The sequence below is a fragment of the Polyodon spathula genome, chromosome 7 (assembly GCF_017654505.1).
Source record: "Polyodon spathula isolate WHYD16114869_AA chromosome 7, ASM1765450v1, whole genome shotgun sequence".
NCBI classification, from domain to species: Eukaryota; Metazoa; Chordata; class Actinopteri; order Acipenseriformes; family Polyodontidae; genus Polyodon; species Polyodon spathula.
This window is the reverse complement of record NC_054540.1, coordinates 3,941,566-3,960,745: the sequence shown is the minus strand read 5'-3', so window position 1 is coordinate 3,960,745 and position 19,180 is coordinate 3,941,566. Positions and strand designations below refer to the sequence as shown.

Below are 19,180 nucleotides of genomic sequence, written 5' to 3'. Positions count from 1 at the left end.
CCAGCACGATTATTAGCAGTCAGAGCGCTTGTTCACGCCGCAGCCGCGCAACGCTGTGGACAGATAGCGAGTTGTCAGTGGTTGCTTGCGGGTAACCAGGAGTTACGGATCTGACTGAAAAGCTGCGACTGGTTCCCAAGCAATGGCCACGCCTTGTAATCAAAAAACTGCTCAGCTCTCAAACTCAAGCTAGCAGCAAGCAACAAGTAACAAGCCAGCTGCCGCTGCGTCTGGAGGCAGGGAGGTCGGGCAGGTTGGTAAACAAACCGGAGGTTGCTTGTTGGATGCATGTGTTGTGAAGTTTGAATAAAGCTAACCTCGACCTGAGTCAGAGACTGTCACCAGGGTCAGCCCTGCCAGTCGTGCAGCAGCACCAGAGAGACTACGCTGCTTCAGAAGTGGAAGACACTATGACGAACCCCTTAGGGAACTCAGACGGGGTAAGGGTTAATTCACAACACTTGTAATTCCATTATTAGCGTGTTTTTGTGTGAATCTCTCTCTCTCTCTCACACACACACAAACAAGCAAACAAACTTTTGTTGCCTGAGGTAATTATTATTATTATTATTATTATTATTATTATTATGAATAGTGTTATTATTAGTATTATATTGCACGAGGTTGAAAAAAAGTAGGCTGGAAATTGTGGTCTGTTATTGTCTTTGTGTACTACTTGTGAAGTTACTTTAAATGCGATCCTTTTTGAAGAGTCAGTATTGAATAAAGCAACATTATTTGTCAGAAGTCTTAGTGATGAGGAACGTTTAAAGGAGTGTTGTGACTAGAGTGAACAAACACGTTGTAAAGACAGTATTTCGGTTCTGTGAACCTAGATGAAGTTAGACGCGTATTCAAAGTTTACTTGTTTAACTCATTATGGAATTAGAGTCTAGCTTCAGCTGGCTGTTTTCTGGCCGGTTGTAAATTGGGTCTAGATCTTCGATTCCATAGTGAGCTGGAAATGCACGCGGTTGCTGAAAGGTAGTTGTTTATGGGTACAAACATGTTTACATTGGGTTGTTGTTATTCCAAAACTTTCCGATTCAAAGTTTTAATTAGAAAGAAACGAACAAATAAATAAGTTAGGTATGGGAGTAAACCTCAACTGAGAGGTTAAACAAATCCACCAATCCACAAAAAAAAAAAAAAAAAAAATTACATATAAACACGTAAAAACGATCTATAACATGACACGAAAGACGAGGGATGTAAAACCAATGCATGCGTGGTAAAGCTGCCCAGGACTCATTTTCATTTAATCAATTACTATACAAGCAAAAGTTAACCCCGCAAGAGGTGGCAGCTCTATAGCACTGAAGTGTCTGGTGTCAGCCGTCGGGTGCACTGTAGCGCATCAGCGTGCTGCTGCGTCAGGACCGCTGCACACGCCTGCTTACAAAAGCACCGCGATGCAACTGCTGTAACGCTGTATTGCTGCTCAAATAAGCAAATATGGATATGCAATACACGATCCATAGTACTGTTATTCTTCCACCAGACTCTTGACTGAAACTGAAAGCATGAGTGTGAAGGTTTGGCGAGGCGGAGTACAGAGCCCGCAATATTAACAGGGACTAACCGTCAGAGACGCAATCTGTGCTCAGTGAGCAATGCAGCGGGCTATCTACCTGCCTGCCTTGGTGTTGGTGACTCCATTTGTTTTAGCTCAGTGAACAGAAGCCTGTTTGTTTAGCTGCTTTGAGAGAAACCATGAGTATCACTGGATTATGAACAAGCATGTTGGTGACATTCATCCCCCATTGTCAGAATTCGAGCCATCAGCAACATGAAAACATAGATCACTGCAAGTGAAAGCCACTGAGGGTGGGAATGTAAAAATGATAGCATTTTAATAAACAGGCATGGCTTCATACAGCCTCAGACCCCTCTAAGAGCTTGTGTTAAAACATGCCAGGACCAAGCTGTGTCGCAACTGAATGCAATGTGCACTTCTCTAGATATATGGAGAAACAGTGCGAGAGAGACAGAGAGCAAGCCAGACCGGCATCACAAACACCAAGATTAGGATACACTCAGTAACTTGAGATGAAGGAGGTTCTTAGCAAGTTTCACAGCATTTGGACAAACGGAACTCCAGGTATATTCACAGCTAAAATAACGTACAGAAAGACAGTCGGAGAGACAGACAAATCGCCTCAGTTTAAGATTATGATGTATTTAATCAATTTTGCTAAAGAGATAATCTAAGAAGGGCTTCTCTAAACTAACATTTAAGTGTGAAAAACTAAACAGTGTGACATACTTTGAGCACGGTACAGCGCTGCATCCTCCTCCAAGTCCCTCCAGCACAGTACTGCACTGCATCCCTCCTCCAGCACAGTACTGCCTGCCAGCACAGTACTACACTGCATCCTCCTCCAGCACAGTACTGCACTGCATCCTCCTCCAAGTCCCTCCAGCACGGTACTGCACTGCATCCTCCTCCAGCACAGTACTGCACTGCATCCTCCTCCAGCACAGTACTGCACTGCATCCTCCTCCACTGCATCCTCCTCCAGCACAGTACTGCACTGCATCCTCCTCCAGCACAGTACTGCACTGCATCCTCCTCCAGCACAGTACTGCACTGCATCCTCCTCCAGCACAGTACTGCACTGCATCCTCCTCCAGCACAGTACTGCACTGCATCCTCCAGCACAGTACTGCACTGCCCTCTCCTCCAGCACAGTACTGCACTGCATCCTCCTCCAGCACAGTACTGCACTGCATCCTCCTCCAGCACAGTACTGCACTGCATCCTCCTCCAGCCCTGCACAGGTACTGCACTGCATCCTCCTCCAGTACACACAGTACTGCACTGCATCCTCCTCCAGCACAGCACAGCACAGTACTGCACTGCATCCTCCTCCAGCACAGTACTGCACTGCATCCTCCTCCAGTACTGCACTGCATCCTCCTCCAGCACAGTACTGCACTGCATCCTCCTCCAGCACAGTACTGCACTGCATCCTCCTCCAGCACAGTACTGCACTGCATCCTCCTCCAGCACAGTACTGCACTGCATCCTCCTCCAGCACAGTCCACTCATCCTCCTCCAGCACAGTACTGCACTGCATCCTCCTCCAAGTCCCTGCAGCACGGTACTGCACTGCATCCTCCTCCAGCACAGTACTGCACTGCATCCTCCTCCAGCACAGTACTGCACTGCATCCTCCTCCAGCACAGTACTGCACTGCATCCTCCTCCAGCACAGTACTGCACTGCATCCTCCTCCAGCACAGTACTGCACTGCCCTCCTCCAGCACAGTACTGCACTGCATCCTCCTCCAGCACAGTACTGCACTGCATCCTCCTCCAGCACAGTACTGCACTGCATCCTCCTCCAGCACAGTACTGCACTGCATCCTCCTACTGCACTGCACAGTACTGCAGCACAGTACTGCACTGCATCCTCCTCCAGCACATCCTCCTCCAGCACTGCACTGCATCCTCCTCCAAGTCCCTGCAGCCTCCTCCAGCACAGTACTGCACTGCATCCTCCTCCAGCACAGTACTGCACTGCATCCTCCTCCAAGTCCCTGCAGCACGGTACTGCACTGCATCCTCCTCCAGCACAGTACTGCACTGCATCCTCCTCCAAGTCCCTGCAGCACGGTACTGCACTGCATCCTCCTCCAGCACAGTACTGCACTGCATCCTCCTCCAAGTACTGCACTGCATCCTCCTCCAGCACACGGTACTGCACTGCATCCTCCTCCAGCACAGTACTGCACTGCATCCTCCTCCAGCACAGTACTGCACTGCATCCTCCTCCAAGTCCCTGCAGCACGGTACTGCACTGCATCCTCCTCCAGCACAGTACTGCACTGCATCCTCCTCCAAGTCCCTCCAGCACAGTACTGCACTGCATCCTCCTCCAAGTCCCTCCAGCACAGTACTGCACTGCATCCTCCTCCAAGTCCCTCCAGCACAGTACTGCACTGCATCCTCCTCCAAGTCCCTGCAGCACTGGTACTGCACTGCATCCTCCTCCAAGCACAGTACTGCACTGCATCCTCCTCCAAGTCCCTCCAGCACAGTACTGCACTGCATCCTCCTCCAGCATCCTCCTCCAAGTCCCTCCAGCACAGTACTGCACTGCATCCTCCTCCAAGTCCCTCCAGCACAGTACTGCACTGCATCCTCCTCCAAGTCCCTCCAGCACAGTACTGCACTGCATCCTCCTCCAAGCACACAGTACTGCACTGCATCCTCCTCCAAGTCCCTCCAGCACTGCACTGCATCCTCTTCCAAGCATCCTCCTCCAGCACAGTACTGCACTGCATCCTCCTCCAAGTCCCTGCATCCTCCTCCAGCACAGTACTGCACTGCATCCTCCTCCAGCACAGTACTGCACTGCATCCTCCTCCAAGTCCCTCCAGCACAGTACTGCACTGCATCCTCCTCCAAGTCCCTCCAGCACAGTACTGCACTGCATCCTCCTCCACTACTGCACTGCATCCTCCTCCAAGTCCCTCCAGCACAGTACTGCACTGCATCCTCCTCCAAGTCCCTCCAGCACTGCAGTCTTCTGTCCCTCCAGCACAGTACTGCACTGCATCCTCTTCCAAGTCCCTCCAGCACAGTACTGCAGTGCATCCTCTTCCAAGTCCCTCCAGCACAGTACTGCAGTGCATCCTCTTCCAAGTCCCTCCAGCACAGTACTGCACTGCATCCTCTTCCAAGTCCCTCCAGCACAGTACTGCACTGCATCCTCTTCCAAGTCCCTCCAGCACAGTACTGCAGTGCATCCTCTTCCAAGTCCCTCCAGCACAGTACTGCAGTGCATCCTCTTCCAAGTCCCTCCAGCACAGTACTGCAGTGCATCCTCTTCCAAGTCCCTCCAGCACAGTACTGCAGTGCATCCTCTTCCAAGTCCCTCCAGCACAGTACTGCAGTGCATCCTCTTCCAAGTCCCTCCAGCACAGTACTGCAGTGCATCCTCTTCCAAGTCCCTCCAGCACAGTACTGCACTGCATCCTCTTCCAAGTCCCTCCAGCACAGTACTGCACTGCATCCCTCCAGCACAGTCCAAGTCCCTCCAGCACAGTACCACACAGTACTGCGCTGCATCCTCTTCCAAGTCCCTCCAGCACAGTACTGCACTGCATCCTCTTCCAAGTCCCTTCAGGCCTGTATATGCATCCCCAGGGAGGGTTGTAAAAGCTATCCATTAATCTACTAAATAGGCTGTGCCCAACAAATAATTAACAGCTGTGATTAATAACGAAAATAATTCCATGACTTTGCAGCAGGGTGCTGAGAGACCAAAACATCAGAATAGAAAACAGTAAAACACATTGCGGATGTTTAAAAAAACATCCAGCTCGACAGCCTTCCTAATGATAAACACAGGAGAAGCACCTCTTCATGTTGCATTTCGAGGCATTCGGGATTCTAATCAACCGAACATTTCAGAGGAGCAGCACTCCGAGGAGAACGAGACAGTAATGACATCACAAAAGAGCTGTGAAAAAAGGATTTTCACAGCTTGAAACTGTAAACAGTGAGCAGTGCAGTCCACTTGAATCGAAAGCTTGATTTAAAAGTATAGGCTGTCTGAACCAGGCACCTGAGTAGGGTGCAAGTCCTATACACACCAGCATTTTTATTGGATACCACTTTGTAGAAATTTCATCTCACAACACTCACCTCCAGGGTACAGAGGCTGGATCGGTTCACAGTATCCACACATGCTTCTCCACCTCCAGGGTACAGAGGCTGGATCGGTTCACAGTATCCACACATGCTTCTCCACCTCCAGGGTACAGAGGCTGGATCGGTTCACAGTATCCAAACATGCTTCTCCACCTCCAGGGTACAGAGGCTGGATCGGTTCCACTGAATGTGAGCAAGGAATTCTTCAGCCAGGCAAACTCTAGAAAGGAATAAGTGCCCTAACAAGAGGAAGAGACTTGGTTTCTTTGTTGCTTTATGTTGCAATTCCTGGCATCAGACTACTGGCCTCATTCACATTTTACCGAAATATCTAAAAGAAGCTAAACTTTCCAACAAAGCAGCAACGCTGGTACACATGTTACTCCAAAAGTGCTTAGAATGAGTTCAGTTGGCAAAAATGAGCATGTTCACACCTGTTCATGTAACAGACTCTATCAGAAAGTCATGCAAAAGTGCGTAGTGCATACATGTGGAGGGAGTGGCTGGCCTGGTAAAGTGCAGGGTGAGTCATACAGTCAGGGGGGAGCGGGTTAGGGAGGCGAAACCATCAGGGACTGTTTCTCCTCATCACACTACAGCGCACCAGATCAGCCAGGTGCCCAGTGAGCTCAAGCAGACAAGTTCCTGGGTGTAAAGTGGCAGTTGGTTTGGTCCTGGATTGGAGGACACTCACTGAACCTTCAGTTCTCCTGAGCTGTGTGGGGAATTGCTTCTGTGAGGGAATATAATTGGACATTTAAAATTATTTTCACTCTGCAGGCCCGCCATGCAGCCACCTCAGAGCTACAGCATCGGAGGACCACGCAGCTCTGGGCAGCTTGCAGGCAGGCCTGCAGGCGCCCGGCCATAATACAGGGATCGCTGGTGCATGGTGAGCCGAGGACACCCTGGCCGACCTAAACCATCCCCCGGCTCTGCCCCCGGTGGTACGTGACCAATTGTGCGCAGCCCCCTGGGAGCTCCCATACACGGTCGGCAGTGGGATAGCCTGGACTTGAACTGGCGATCTCCAGGCTATAGGGCGGATCCTGCACTCCATGCGGAATGCCTTTACTGGATGCGACACTCGGGAGACAAGAAAGTACTAGCAAACAGGTGTATAAAAGCATTATATTAAAAAAATAATTTGAAGTCAATAAAAAAACCTGACAAACAAAAATGAGAGGCAGAGAGACAGAGAAGCAGCTTAGCAGACTATCAGTTTTTAACATCCTGGCTCTTTCATTCTAAATGTTCTAATAAGTCAAAGCGCTACATGTTTGTTTCCAGTGTTTGGGGCTTATCTCCCTTACAAGCTGGTGCATGTCTGGCTGAGATTACAACTATCCCTCACAGGGGCTGGGTGTAAACAACAGAGCTTGCCCTTTTCAGGAGGGGGCGGGGGTTAGTGCTGCCGAGGCTGTTCCCATTGCAGTACTGATACAGAATTCTATTATAATCCTGTACAATTTAAACAACAGACACTGTCTTCCTCTCTCTCTCTCTTACTGATGCTAATGCATCTCTATTGTTTAAGAGAAGGGCCAAGGAGGGGGAGTGAAGGTTAGCCCAAAGCACCTCATTTGTATGATAATATGAATTAATTACGAGTGCTCAGGTCTGCAGGGACTGAAAGATGTACTTGACTGCTATCAAGTGATTATTTCCTGCCTGTTACTCTCCAGGTGACAGGTGTCATGCTGCACGGCAACAGCAAAGCTCTTTAGCCCAATGTTAAACACCAACAGTAGAAGTGGTTCTGAGAGTGCCAGCAATAGACGAGAATTCAGAGTGGTTCCGAGAGTGCCAGCAATAGACGAGAATTCAGAGTGGTTCCGAGAGTGCCAGCAATAGACGAGAATTCAGAGTGGTTCCGAGAGTGCCAGCAATAGACGAGAATTCAGAGTGGTTCCGAGAGTGCCAGCAATAGACGAGAATTCAGAGTGGCTCCGAGAGTGCCAGCAATAGACGAGTATTCAGAGTGGTTCCGAGAGTGCCAGCAATAGACGAGTATTCAGAGTGGTTCCGAGAGTGCCAGCAATAGACGAGAATTCAGAGTGGTTCCGAGAGTGCCAGCAATAGACGAGAATTCAGAGTGGTTCCGAGAGTGCCAGCAATAGACGAGAATTCAGAGTGGTTCCGAGAGTGCCAGCAATAGACGAGAATTCAGAGTGGTTCCGAGAGTGCCAGCAATAGACGAGAATTCAGAGTGGTTCCGAGAGTGCCAGCAATAGACGAGAATTCAGAGTGGTTCCGAGAGTGCCAGCAATAGACGAGAATTCAGAGTGGTTCCGAGAGTGCCAGCAATAGACGAGAATTCAGAGTGGTTCCGAGAGTGCCAGCAATAGACGAGAATTCAGAGTGGTTCCGAGAGAGCCAGTAATAGACGAGTATTCAGAGTGGTTCCGAGAGTGCCAGCAGTAGACGAGTATTCAGAGTGGTTCCGAGAGTGCCAGCAATAGACGAGAATTCAGAGTGGTTCCGAGAGAGCCAGTAATAGACGAGTATTCAGAGTGGTTCCGAGAGTGCCAGCAGTAGACGAGTATTCAGAGTGGTTCCGAGAGTGCCAGCAATAGACGAGTATTCAGAGTGGTTCCGAGAGTGCCAGCAATAGACGAGAATTCAGAGTGGTTCCGAGAGTGCCAGTATATATATAATTAGGGTTGTCACTTGATGTAAAATTTTGATCGGTTAATTTATGGGCATTAGTTATTAATCCGTGCACGTTTTTAATAAAGGTAACGATCTTATAGCGGCTGTCCTGCATAGAAATACTTAAAAAATCAATACTCAAAAAAAAAAAATAAACCCAATGAGAATTTTGTCTTTTTAAAAGCATTTTCATTATTATTTTTATTTTAGTAAATGTAACAGATGTTGCGTTTTCATCCTAATACCCTAATAAAGCGGATTTAGGGACCTGGTAACTCAGTCACACAAGCTCCAAGGCCCAGAGCAACACAGTTACACGTACTGTTCAACCACTCTGGGGTCACCTCTGAACAGCAAAATTATTAGCAATGCACAAACATGGAACACCCCCCCTCGTGGTTTATAAGTAAATCAGCAGTTTATTATATTGGTCAGGATAAATGCGCCCACTGGATTTTACCACAGCTGGTTACAATGTACACAAGTAACTTTGCAGACGCATGTTAGGCAATTTTTTAAATCAACGTAGATAAACATTCCAATTCCAAAGATATACACCTCTCCTCTCCCCTCCCCCTAACCTCTCCTCTCCTTCTCTCCCCAGCCCCTTCTCCTCTCACCTCCCCCTAACCTCTCCTCTCCTCCTCTCCCGCCCCCTCTCCTCTCCTCTCCCCTCCCTCCCCCTCCTAACCGGAGGGGAGGGAGGGGGGGAGGGAGAGGGAGAGGGATAGGAGATGAGAGGGATAGGAGAGGGGGTATCTCTCCTCTCCTCTCATCTAAACCTTTACCTCCTACTCCCCCTATACCTAACTCTTCCTTCTCTCCCGCCCCTTCTCTCTCTCTCTCCCCTCCCTCTCCCCTCATGGGACCCCTTTCCCTGACCTCTCCTCTCTCCCCTCCCTCCATTGGCCCTCTCCCCACCCCCGGATCCCTTGGACATCTTCTGCAGAAGAGGAGTGCCCCCACCCCTGGACTGTATGTTCCATACTAATTAGAAGGGCAATCCGAAAGGTTGCTCTCTGGGCCTTTTGAAGCTCTGCTTATCAACTGCATGCAAACACAGAGTGTGAAGCAAGGAGCCACGGTGAGTACACTCACCCTACCTCAAGTGCAATGCTAATACATGGATCTGTTACACAGAGGCTTTGACGAGTCCTATTAGACTCCTTTATCTGTGCTACCAAGCCTTGCATGAGCCAGTGTCATTCAATAACGATTTCAGAAAGGGACCGCAGGGTAAGGTATCAACGCTGAGCACTTTATTCTACAGTGATGCCAGAGCAGAGGGAGAGTAACCAGCACTGCTGCATGCTATCCATTCATATGTTTACTGGAGTTTTTAAAAGAGCTGTATGATACAGGGTAGGGGTCTGTGTGATGCAAGCTTGTTGATACAGGGTAGGGGTCTGTATGATGAAAGCTTGTTGATACAGGGCAGGGGTCTGTATGATGCAAGCTTGTTGATACAGGGCAGGGGTCTGTATGATGCAAGCTTGTTGATACAGGGCAGGGGTCTGTATGATGCAAGCTTGTTGATACAGGGCAGGGGTCTGTATGATGCAAGCTTGTTGATACAGGGTAGGGGTCTGTATGATGCAAGCTTGTTGATACAGGGTAGGGGTCTGTATGATGCAAGCTTGTTGATACAGGGCAGGGGTCTGTATGATGCAAGCTTGTTGATACAGGGCAGGGGTCTGTATGATGCAAGCTTGTTGATACAGGGCAGGGATCTGTATGATGCAAGCTTGTTGATACAGGGTAGGGGTCTGTATGATGCAAGCTTGTTGATACAGGGCAGGGGTCTGTATGATGCAAGCTTGTTGATACAGGGCAGGGGTCTGTATGATGCAAGCTTGTTGACACAGGGCAGGGGTCTGTATGATGCAAGCTTGTTGATACAGGGCAGGGGTCTGTATGATGCAAGCTTGTTGATAAAGGGTAGGGGTCTGTATGATGCAAGCTTGTTGATAAAGGGTAGGGGTCTGTATGATGCAAGCTTGTTGACACAGGGCAGGGGTCTGTATGATGCAAGCTTGTTGATACAGGGCAGGGGTCTGTATGATGCAAGCTTGTTGATACAGGGCAGGGGTCTGTATGATGCAAGCTTGTTGACACAGGGCAGGGATCTGTATGATGCAAGCTTGTTGATAAAGGGTAGGGGTCTGTATGATGCAAGCTTGTTGATACAGGGTAGGGGTCTGTATGATGCAAGCTTGTTGATACAGGGTAGGGGTCTGTATGATGCAAGCTTGTTGACACAGGGCAGGGGTCTGTATGATGCAAGCTTGTTGACACGCAAGGGATAGGGCAGGGGTCTGTATGATGCAAGCTTGTTGATACAGGGCAGGGGTCTGTATGATGCAAGCTTGTTGATACAGGGCAGGGGTCTGTATGATGCAAGCTTGTTGATACAGGGCAGGGGTCTGTATGATGCAAGCTTGTACAGACCCACGTAACACAGCTGAGATGCTGGAGTAGCAGCTCGTATTCAGCACCCTGTGTTCCCTCCTGTGAGTACAAATGGATTTTCCAGACAGTGATTTATGTGTAACAATTAAAATTTTATTTAATATTACACGAAAAAAAATAAAAAAAAATAAAGAAGGATGTGAGGGAGGGAGTGCGGGAGTAATCAAAAATAAAGGAACGGAAGCCTCTTAGTCCTCTTCGCGTTCTGCTTAAATCCAGAAATAAAACAAAAAGGAATAAAAACAGAAAAGAACCAAGTTAGTAAGGCCTCCGTTCGTGACACAGTCCAACCTCCCAAGTACTTCCCTCCAGCCTTTTTTTCCCCGCCTCTATTCCTTAGGACCAACCCCGAACACAGTAGCACGTTCCCTTTAGTATGCAAACCCCGCCCCGGTAGTCAGTGGATAACAAATCCCAATCTGACAGGTATCCTTAATTTCACTTGACTCCAGTGGCTGGAATTTACATACTCGTACTTCCGCCCCTCACCAAGGTGCCGCCCCTCAAAAAGATGACTTTTGTCATGGTCACAAGACCTTGGTAAGGGAAATCCCGAGTTGGTTTGATGCCTTCTACTGTTGGGAGGCCGAATTGCAGACCGAAACCCCTTTGACTCATCACACCTCCTCTAGATGCAGTGAGTCATGATGTATAGGGTAGTGATATGATATGCATTGTGATGTACCCGTAGTGATACGATACGATACGCATTGTGATGTATGGGTAGTGATATGATATGCATTGTGATGTACAGGTAGTGATAGTGATATGATATGCATTGTGATGTACGGGTAGTGATATGATATGCATTGTGATGCATTGTGATGTATGCATTGTGATGTACGGGTAGTGATATGATATGCATTGTGATGTACGGGTAGTGATATGATATGCATTGTGATGTACGGGTAGTGATAGATGATATGATATTGCATTGTGATGTACGGTAGTGATAGTGATATGATATGCATTGTGATGTATGGGTAGTGATATGATATGCATTGTGATGTATGGGTAGTGATATGATATGATTGTGATGTGTGTGATGTATGGGTAGTGATATGATATGCATTGTGATGTACGGGTAGTGATATGATATGCATTGTGATGTACGGGTAGTGATAGTGTATGATATGCGGGTGTGATGATATGGGTAGTGATACGGGTAGTGATATGCATTGTGATGTACGGGTGTGATATGATATGCATTGTGATGTATGGGTAGTGATAGTGATATGATATGCATTGTGATGTATGGGTAGTGATAGTGATATGATATGCATTGTGATGTATGGGTAGTGATAGTGATATGATATTGCGATTGTGATGTATGGGTAGTGATAGTGATATGATATGCATTGTGATGTATGGGTAGTGATAGTGATATGATATGCATTGTGATGTATGGGTAGTGATATGATATGCATTGTGATGTATGGGTAGTGATAGTGATATGATATGCATTGTGATGTATGGGTAGTGATAGTGATATGATATGCATTGTGATGTATGGGTAGTGATATGATATGATGCATTGTGATGTATGGGTAGTGATATGATATGCATTGTGATGTATGGGTAGTGATAGTGATATGATATGCATTGTGATGTATGGGTAGTGATAGTGATATGATATGCATTGTGATGTATGTGGTTGTGATAGTGATGTGCATTGTGAGTGATATGATATGCATTGTGATGTATGGGTAGTGATAGTGATATGATATGCATTGTGATGTATGGGTAGTGAGTGATATGATATGCATTGTGATGTATGGGTAGTGATATGATATGCATTGTGATGTATGGGTAGTGATAGTGATATGATATGCATTGTGATGTATGGGTAGTGATAGTGATATGATATGCATTGTGATGTATGGGTAGTGATAGTGATATGATATGCATTGTGATGTATGGGTAGTGATATGATATGCATTGTGATGTACATTGTGATGTATGGGGTTGTGATAGTGATATGATATGCATTGTGATGTATGGGTAGTGATAGTGATATGATATGCATTGTGATGTATGGGTAGTGATGGTGATATGATATGCATTGTGATGTATGGGTAGTGATAGTGATATGATATGCATTGTGATGTATGGGTAGTGATAGTGATATGATATGCATTGTGATGTATGGGTAGTGATAGTGATATGCATTGTGATGTACGGGTAGTGATATGATATGCATGCATTGTGATGTATGGGTAGTGATATGATATGCATTGTGATGTATGGGTAGTGATGGTGATATGATATGCATTGTGATGCATGGAGTGGCCATGATTGGCTGCTTGTATGACATTTAATAGGATCAAATGATCAATCTATTTTGTTAAAAGATGGAAATTGAAAGAGTGTGTATTGATACTGTCTATGAAACACACTTATTCTTCATTCAGAAGCACTCTGTGAACTGCAACAAGCTCTGGTGTGCTTTTGGTCTTGTATCACATTACAAACAATACAGACCTCAATTATGATATGAGATCTCATATAAAGAAAGGATCATGATTCTTTGATACATGATGAATCGTTGCACCTCTCTTTGTGACAGCATTATTGCTAAATGTGTTTGAATTGAGCTTTACCATGGAGTCCTGGCACATTCAGTCCTTCTCAGCTATGTGAACACCGTGGTGTGGCTTCACTGTGGCCTGTGTGGAGTCTGTGCACCACAAGCTCTTTCCCCGTGTGTGACAGGGAGGACCTAATATCCTGCAGGAACACCATGCCTTCCAAGCAAGTGCATCTTCACTCAGTGTGTTCCTGGCTGCATGACTGCCTGCTTGTAAAAACCTGAAATAAAACAGGGAAAAAAGACAAGTTCTATAATGGTGCATTGTTTCTGAACCAGCCAGCATACAGCTCTGACCAAAAGCTGTGCATCACCTAGAATTCTAGGATTGAGACATCATTAAAAAAAAACAAAAAACTATATGAACATAATTTTGATCTTTTATTTAACATCATGTAATCAAACAAACTACAAAATAATATTGCAAAAGTCTACCAGAAGCCATAATAGTAATACATTATGTCATGTTAGATTTTTTAATGTCTGAAAAGCGGTATGTAATTCAGTGTGTTAACGTAACAGCAGGTTTCAGTGTTTTAATTCTACAAGGAGATGCAGCGCTTTTGGCCAGAGCTGCAGTATGTGCATTTACATGTTGTAGGAGAGTGCTGATTGTTTGTGGAGGTTGCAGCTCTGTCAATCTAACGTCCTCTCTTGTGTTTCCGGTAGGCTGTGTTCAGTGAGAAGCCGAGGATCTTGCAGAGAGGGGCCTGGACCCAGGCAGCACCGTACAAGGAGGAGCAGTTCCACCGAAGAGTCAGGTAGGTCTCTCTTCTCACCCCTGTCCTGCTTGCTTTGAAAGGAGCACTGTAGTGAGTTACAAGGTTATTACTGCATTTGCATCTCTGTGATGTTAGAACTCCCAAAGAGCATTCAGAACCCTGAGGCTCAAACAGTACCTGAGATGCATGCTGCTGCCCCTTTGTTATTTTAGACGCCATCTGGAACAACTTTTTATCACGATCAGGGTCTCCAGCCTCTTACCAGAACAAGCACCAGACTGTCTCTTTAGAAAGTTCACATATCTCAAAGGCAGTGTGCTGTGTGGTGTTTTTTGTTTTCTCATTTGCCGATGCATGGTTCTCTGGCTTTGGTGTTGAAGAACGGCGCGAGGCAGGCCACAGAACGCAGTTTAAAAGTGACGGCACATTAAGGGTTTATGACTGTTTGCTGTAGAATGGAGTATTCTATGTGACTGTTCTTTGTATGGGCTAGGACTCGGTGATAGGGCTTGCCAGTACATTCCGTATGCATTGGGTGTTTGTTTAGTCCTTCTGGGGATGTGATAGAGGGGGAGCTCATCCCTCAGGTGATGCACACGGCTGATGACATGGAAATCTTTTATTCAGGACCTGTCACAGCGTCTCACTGAGCTGATAGCCATTCCCGTTCTTCTCTCTGAAATATTGAAATATTCCACAAGTTTTTTTTTGCTAAGTGAAAGGGAAGAGTGTTCGAGAACAGAAGAACTTTTATGTATAACATCAGATCTCTTTTCTAGCACTCCTCTGATCAACCCTGTATTCAGTCATTGATTTTATATAATCAGGATGAGAGAACCCCTTGAGAGATCTATCTCACTTCAGGGTGTCCTGCTAGTTGGCAACACGAGTTACAAAATACAGCCATGCAACTCAAGTGCAAAAAACAGCCATAACAATAAAAAAACATGTTTAAAGCAAATAAAAGTTCTACACCCTGAAACGGTGACAGACCCCGATATCAACGAACCACTGGAAATACAGTACAGCTTAACTGTCGTGACCACACCCTCCTTGTGTGTTCACCAGTCTTTTGAACTTATCCGTGCTATTTACACACTCACACACACTTGCATGCTGTCACACACTCGCATGGTCACACACACACACTCACTCTCGCGCTCACTCACTCCCTCACACACGCACACTCTCTCACACACATTCACTGTTACTCACACACACTCGCACTCTCATGCTCACACACACGCTCACTCTCATGCTCACACACACGCTCACTCTCAATGCTCACGGTCACACCTCTTTCATCCCTGTTTACCAAAGACTCACTGATGCAAGACTGTCCTGTTTCCTGGCTGCTGAGCTGTTTGTTATTTCCCAGCTCGGCAGGGCGAGGCTGCCAGGTGATAGAAGAAATGTTTTAACGTGCTTTCTTCTCTCGCTCTTATTGCCTTAGTGACTCCATCGGGAACAGCTACAGCCCTGCGGCCAGAGATTTATCCACGTATTTCATCTATAAGCTCCTCGGCTCAAACGGTGAGGTTCAATGATACAGCTCAGTTCCTCTATTTTCTCCCTCCCTGTGTGTGTTTTGTTTCCTTGTTCTTTAATGCTGCTGAGTTTTATTTTGAGAGTGTGTGTGAGAGCCGGTGCTTGAGTGCTATAGTCCTAGTTGATATGGCAGCTTTTACTTCAGGAGGTGCCCAGTTACAGGAGCTGAGGAATCTAATGGCAAACACATAGTCTCCAGCATGGAAAAATCAGGGCCTGCTCTGGGGACACCGAGACAGAGTGAACAGCCCTGCTTCTCTGTGAAAGAGTGCCAGACCTCTCTGAGCAGCTGTTCGCGTTCAGGCAGTTCATATAATGATATGTGCAGCAATATGGTTTGCCCATTGTACTGAATATGAAATCAGGGTGTTTCTCCACCTTCCCAGGTGACAATCCCCTCAGGAAGGCATCTTCATTAAACCTGAGCGAGGCCGCCGCGGAATACAAGTCGGTGTTCCCAAATGTAGATCCCATGACATCTTAATGCAGTGAAGAAGATGGCAGGAGAAACGCTTGTCTTCATGATGTGATTTTTTTCTAGCTTAATGCAGGCATATTTGAAAGTCAATGGCACTCTGTCAGTGTTTGACATTTGACAGAGTGAGTGTTTCTGCTGTCTGCTTTGTGACTCAGTTTGTCCTTGTATTTCATAGACACTCTGGAGCACAGCCAGGACAGGGAGGGGCCAACACGGGAGAGGGAGTGGCAAGTGGTGGCACCGCCATGTCGTCACGCCAACAGGGTCCTGAAAAAGAGGGAGCCCAAACACAGTTTACAAGCCAGGCGGTGAGTACCAGACTGCTGTCTACTCCAAGGTGTGGGTGCAGCTTGAATTGAGCAAGGGCATGGTGGAAGAATTTGACTCATTTCATAAGAGACATGAAGTGATTGTGTGAATGCCAGGCACATAAGAACATAAGATATTTTACCAATGAAAGGAGACCATTTGGCCCACCAGTGCTCGTATGGTTCCTATTCGCTGAATGATGTCAAAACTTTGTCAAGTCGGGTCTTAATGGATTGGATCCCAGTGATTGAGCATCAACAACAGGACTGTGTGTGAAGAAGTGTCTCCTACCTCTATCATGATAATGATTGTGTGGGAACAGTGAAGATTGCAATCCCCCAATTCTTCACAACCCTCTCTGAGAATTGGCAACAAAAAAAAGCAGCATTTTGTTATAATTATCGATGCAAAAAATGATTAATCTGTTAGAAGACACTGAAGGAACAGACAATAACAACTCTGCTTTGTAATCTTCCATGGTTGTGTTATTTTACATAATTAAAAACTAATTTTAAAAATAGCACAGTTTGTATTTCTCTCTTACAAATATGTTGGCGTGTCAACATTCCCAGAAGAGTTTTGTGTTTTGAATTAGTGATATTATTATTACTACAGTCATTTGTTCACATTTTGTGTGCTTAGAAGGTCATTATGTAATTTTCATCAAGCCCTGCAGTACTTAATACATTGAAACTCAATTCAGTTTATAGTGTCATCCTCAATAGTGTCATTTTTAAGGACCTGTTTTTAGCCCCTCCAGAGTGTGTGGAACCTGATTAACCGAGCCAGCCAGACTCTTCTTTAGCACTTCCTCAACATGCACCCGAGGAGGGGAAACGTTTGGCTGGTAAACAGCTATTCTCCTGCGCTGCTGCTCACCACCGCAAAGCTCCTGGCAACGGGATTCTTTTCAATCCTCTCACCAGAGGAGTGGTGCACTGATTAAACAAGCAGACAAACACGGTGTCCAGCACTACGTGTCTGGGAGCTTTGCTGCCTTTTCAGAAAGTAAACAAAAGTGCTGAACAGCTAAACAATCTCCGTCACTAGTCGCTACTTTTTGGATTTCCAGTTTCACAATGAACTCTTGGAAGCTTGCCTGTGTAGCACCTTCGTTCACTGCTATTCACTGCGGCTGTGCATTTCACTGCGGTCACGTCATTCAGAACAAATAACCAAAACACGGATCGCAGTGATCCCATGAGTGACCATCCGCTCAGACACAGCTGCTCCCAATAAATACATCATTTGGTACCTGAGGATTTGTCTTTGGGACAGGAGGACTCGGCTGTTTTCATTGTTTGTCTATCTTTGGGGCAGGAGGACTCGGCTGTTTTCATTGTTTGTGTGTCTTTGGGGCAGGAGGACTCGGCTGTTTTCCTTGTTTGTGTGTCTTTGGGGCAGGAGGACTCGGCTGTTTTCCTTGTTTGTGTGTCTTTGGGGCAGGAGGACTCGGCTGTTTTCCTTGTTTGTGTGTCTTTGGGGCAGGAGGACTCTGCTGTTTTCTTTGGGGCAGGAGGACTTGTTTGTGTGTCTTTGGGGCAGGAGGACTCGGCTGTTTTCCTTGTTTGTGTGTCTTTGGGGCAGGAGGACTCGGCTGTTTTCCTTGTTTGTGTGTCTTTGGGGCAGGAGGACTCGGCTGTTTTCCTTGTTTGTGTGTCTTTGGGGCAGGAGGACTCTGCTGTTTTCCTTGTTTGTGTGTCTTTGGGGCAGGAGGACTCGGCTGTTTTCCTTGTTTGTGTGTCTTTGGGGCAGGAGGACTCGGCTGTTTTCATTGTTTGTCTATCTTTGGGGCAGGAGGACTCGGCTGTTTTCATTGTTTGTCTATCTTTGGGGCAGGAGGACTCGGCTGTTTTCCTTGTTTGTGTGTCTTTGGGGCAGGAGGACTCTGCTGTTTTCCTTGTTTGTGTGTCTTTGGGGCAGGAGGACTCGGCTGTTTTCCTTGTTTGTGTGTCTTTGGGGCAGGAGGACTCGGCTGTTTTCATTGTTTGTGTGTCTTTGGGGCAGGAGGACTCGGCTGTTTTCCTTGTTTGTGTGTCTTTGGGGCAGGAGGACTCTGCTGTTTTCCTTGTTTGTGTGTCTTTGGGGCAGGAGGACTCTGCTGTTTTCCTTGTTTGTGTCTTCATGTCTCTCAGCTGTTGGGTGCTGGTGGCTTCTACAATACCAAAAACAGGCTTCTTTACACTTGGAGAATCACAGGAATGGACACATTTAGCTTTATAAGCAATAAAAGCTACAGTACCATCCTCAAAGCATGAGGTACAATTCAAACACAAGAGGGGCCTGTGTTCATAAAACTAACCCTTTCACCAAACACGCCACGAGATATGATAGTCCTTAAAGTTGTGTGAATAGGGACTGTGAGAGGGAGGGGAGTGATTGAAGAACCACACAGTCTCATAGGGACCTTAAAACCAGTGGTATGTGTTATGAATCCTCATTTATTATGACTGATGTAAAAAACAAGCTGGTGACTGACTGTATTAAACATTCCACAAATCCATGACCATATATATATATATATATATATAGTATGAATACAAAGACATGGTTTTCATAGCAGTTCAATGGAATTAGTCCTGCATCCCATTTTGATCGGGGGTTCTCCATCAAGGTAAGGAAAGTCCTGTAGTTTAATGGTTCTTTAATAGAGTCCTACAGCAGCAGAGCAGACAAAGCAGCGCTAGCTCAGGGATCAGCAGCAAGATTTATGGAGGGGACCACCATGCTGGGGGCTTTATTATCTAATCCATC

The 19,180-nt window shown here is 46.5% G+C and overlaps 1 protein-coding gene across 2 annotated transcripts in view; it reads left to right on the top strand.

Annotated features, from left to right (window-relative positions):
- Positions 1-209: 209 nt before the first annotated feature.
- LOC121318020 (dynein heavy chain 3, axonemal-like) overlaps positions 210-19,180 on the top strand; it is a 222,943-nt gene continuing 203,972 nt past the window's right edge. For both annotated transcript variants that reach the window (XM_041254203.1, XM_041254202.1), the window contains exons 1-4: positions 210-440; positions 14,039-14,130; positions 15,545-15,624; positions 16,293-16,425. In XM_041254203.1, coding sequence (XP_041110137.1) covers positions 411-440; positions 14,039-14,130; positions 15,545-15,624; positions 16,293-16,425 — 335 coding nt within the window. In that variant the 5' untranslated portion in view covers positions 210-410. The remainder of the gene's footprint in view (positions 441-14,038; positions 14,131-15,544; positions 15,625-16,292; positions 16,426-19,180) is intronic.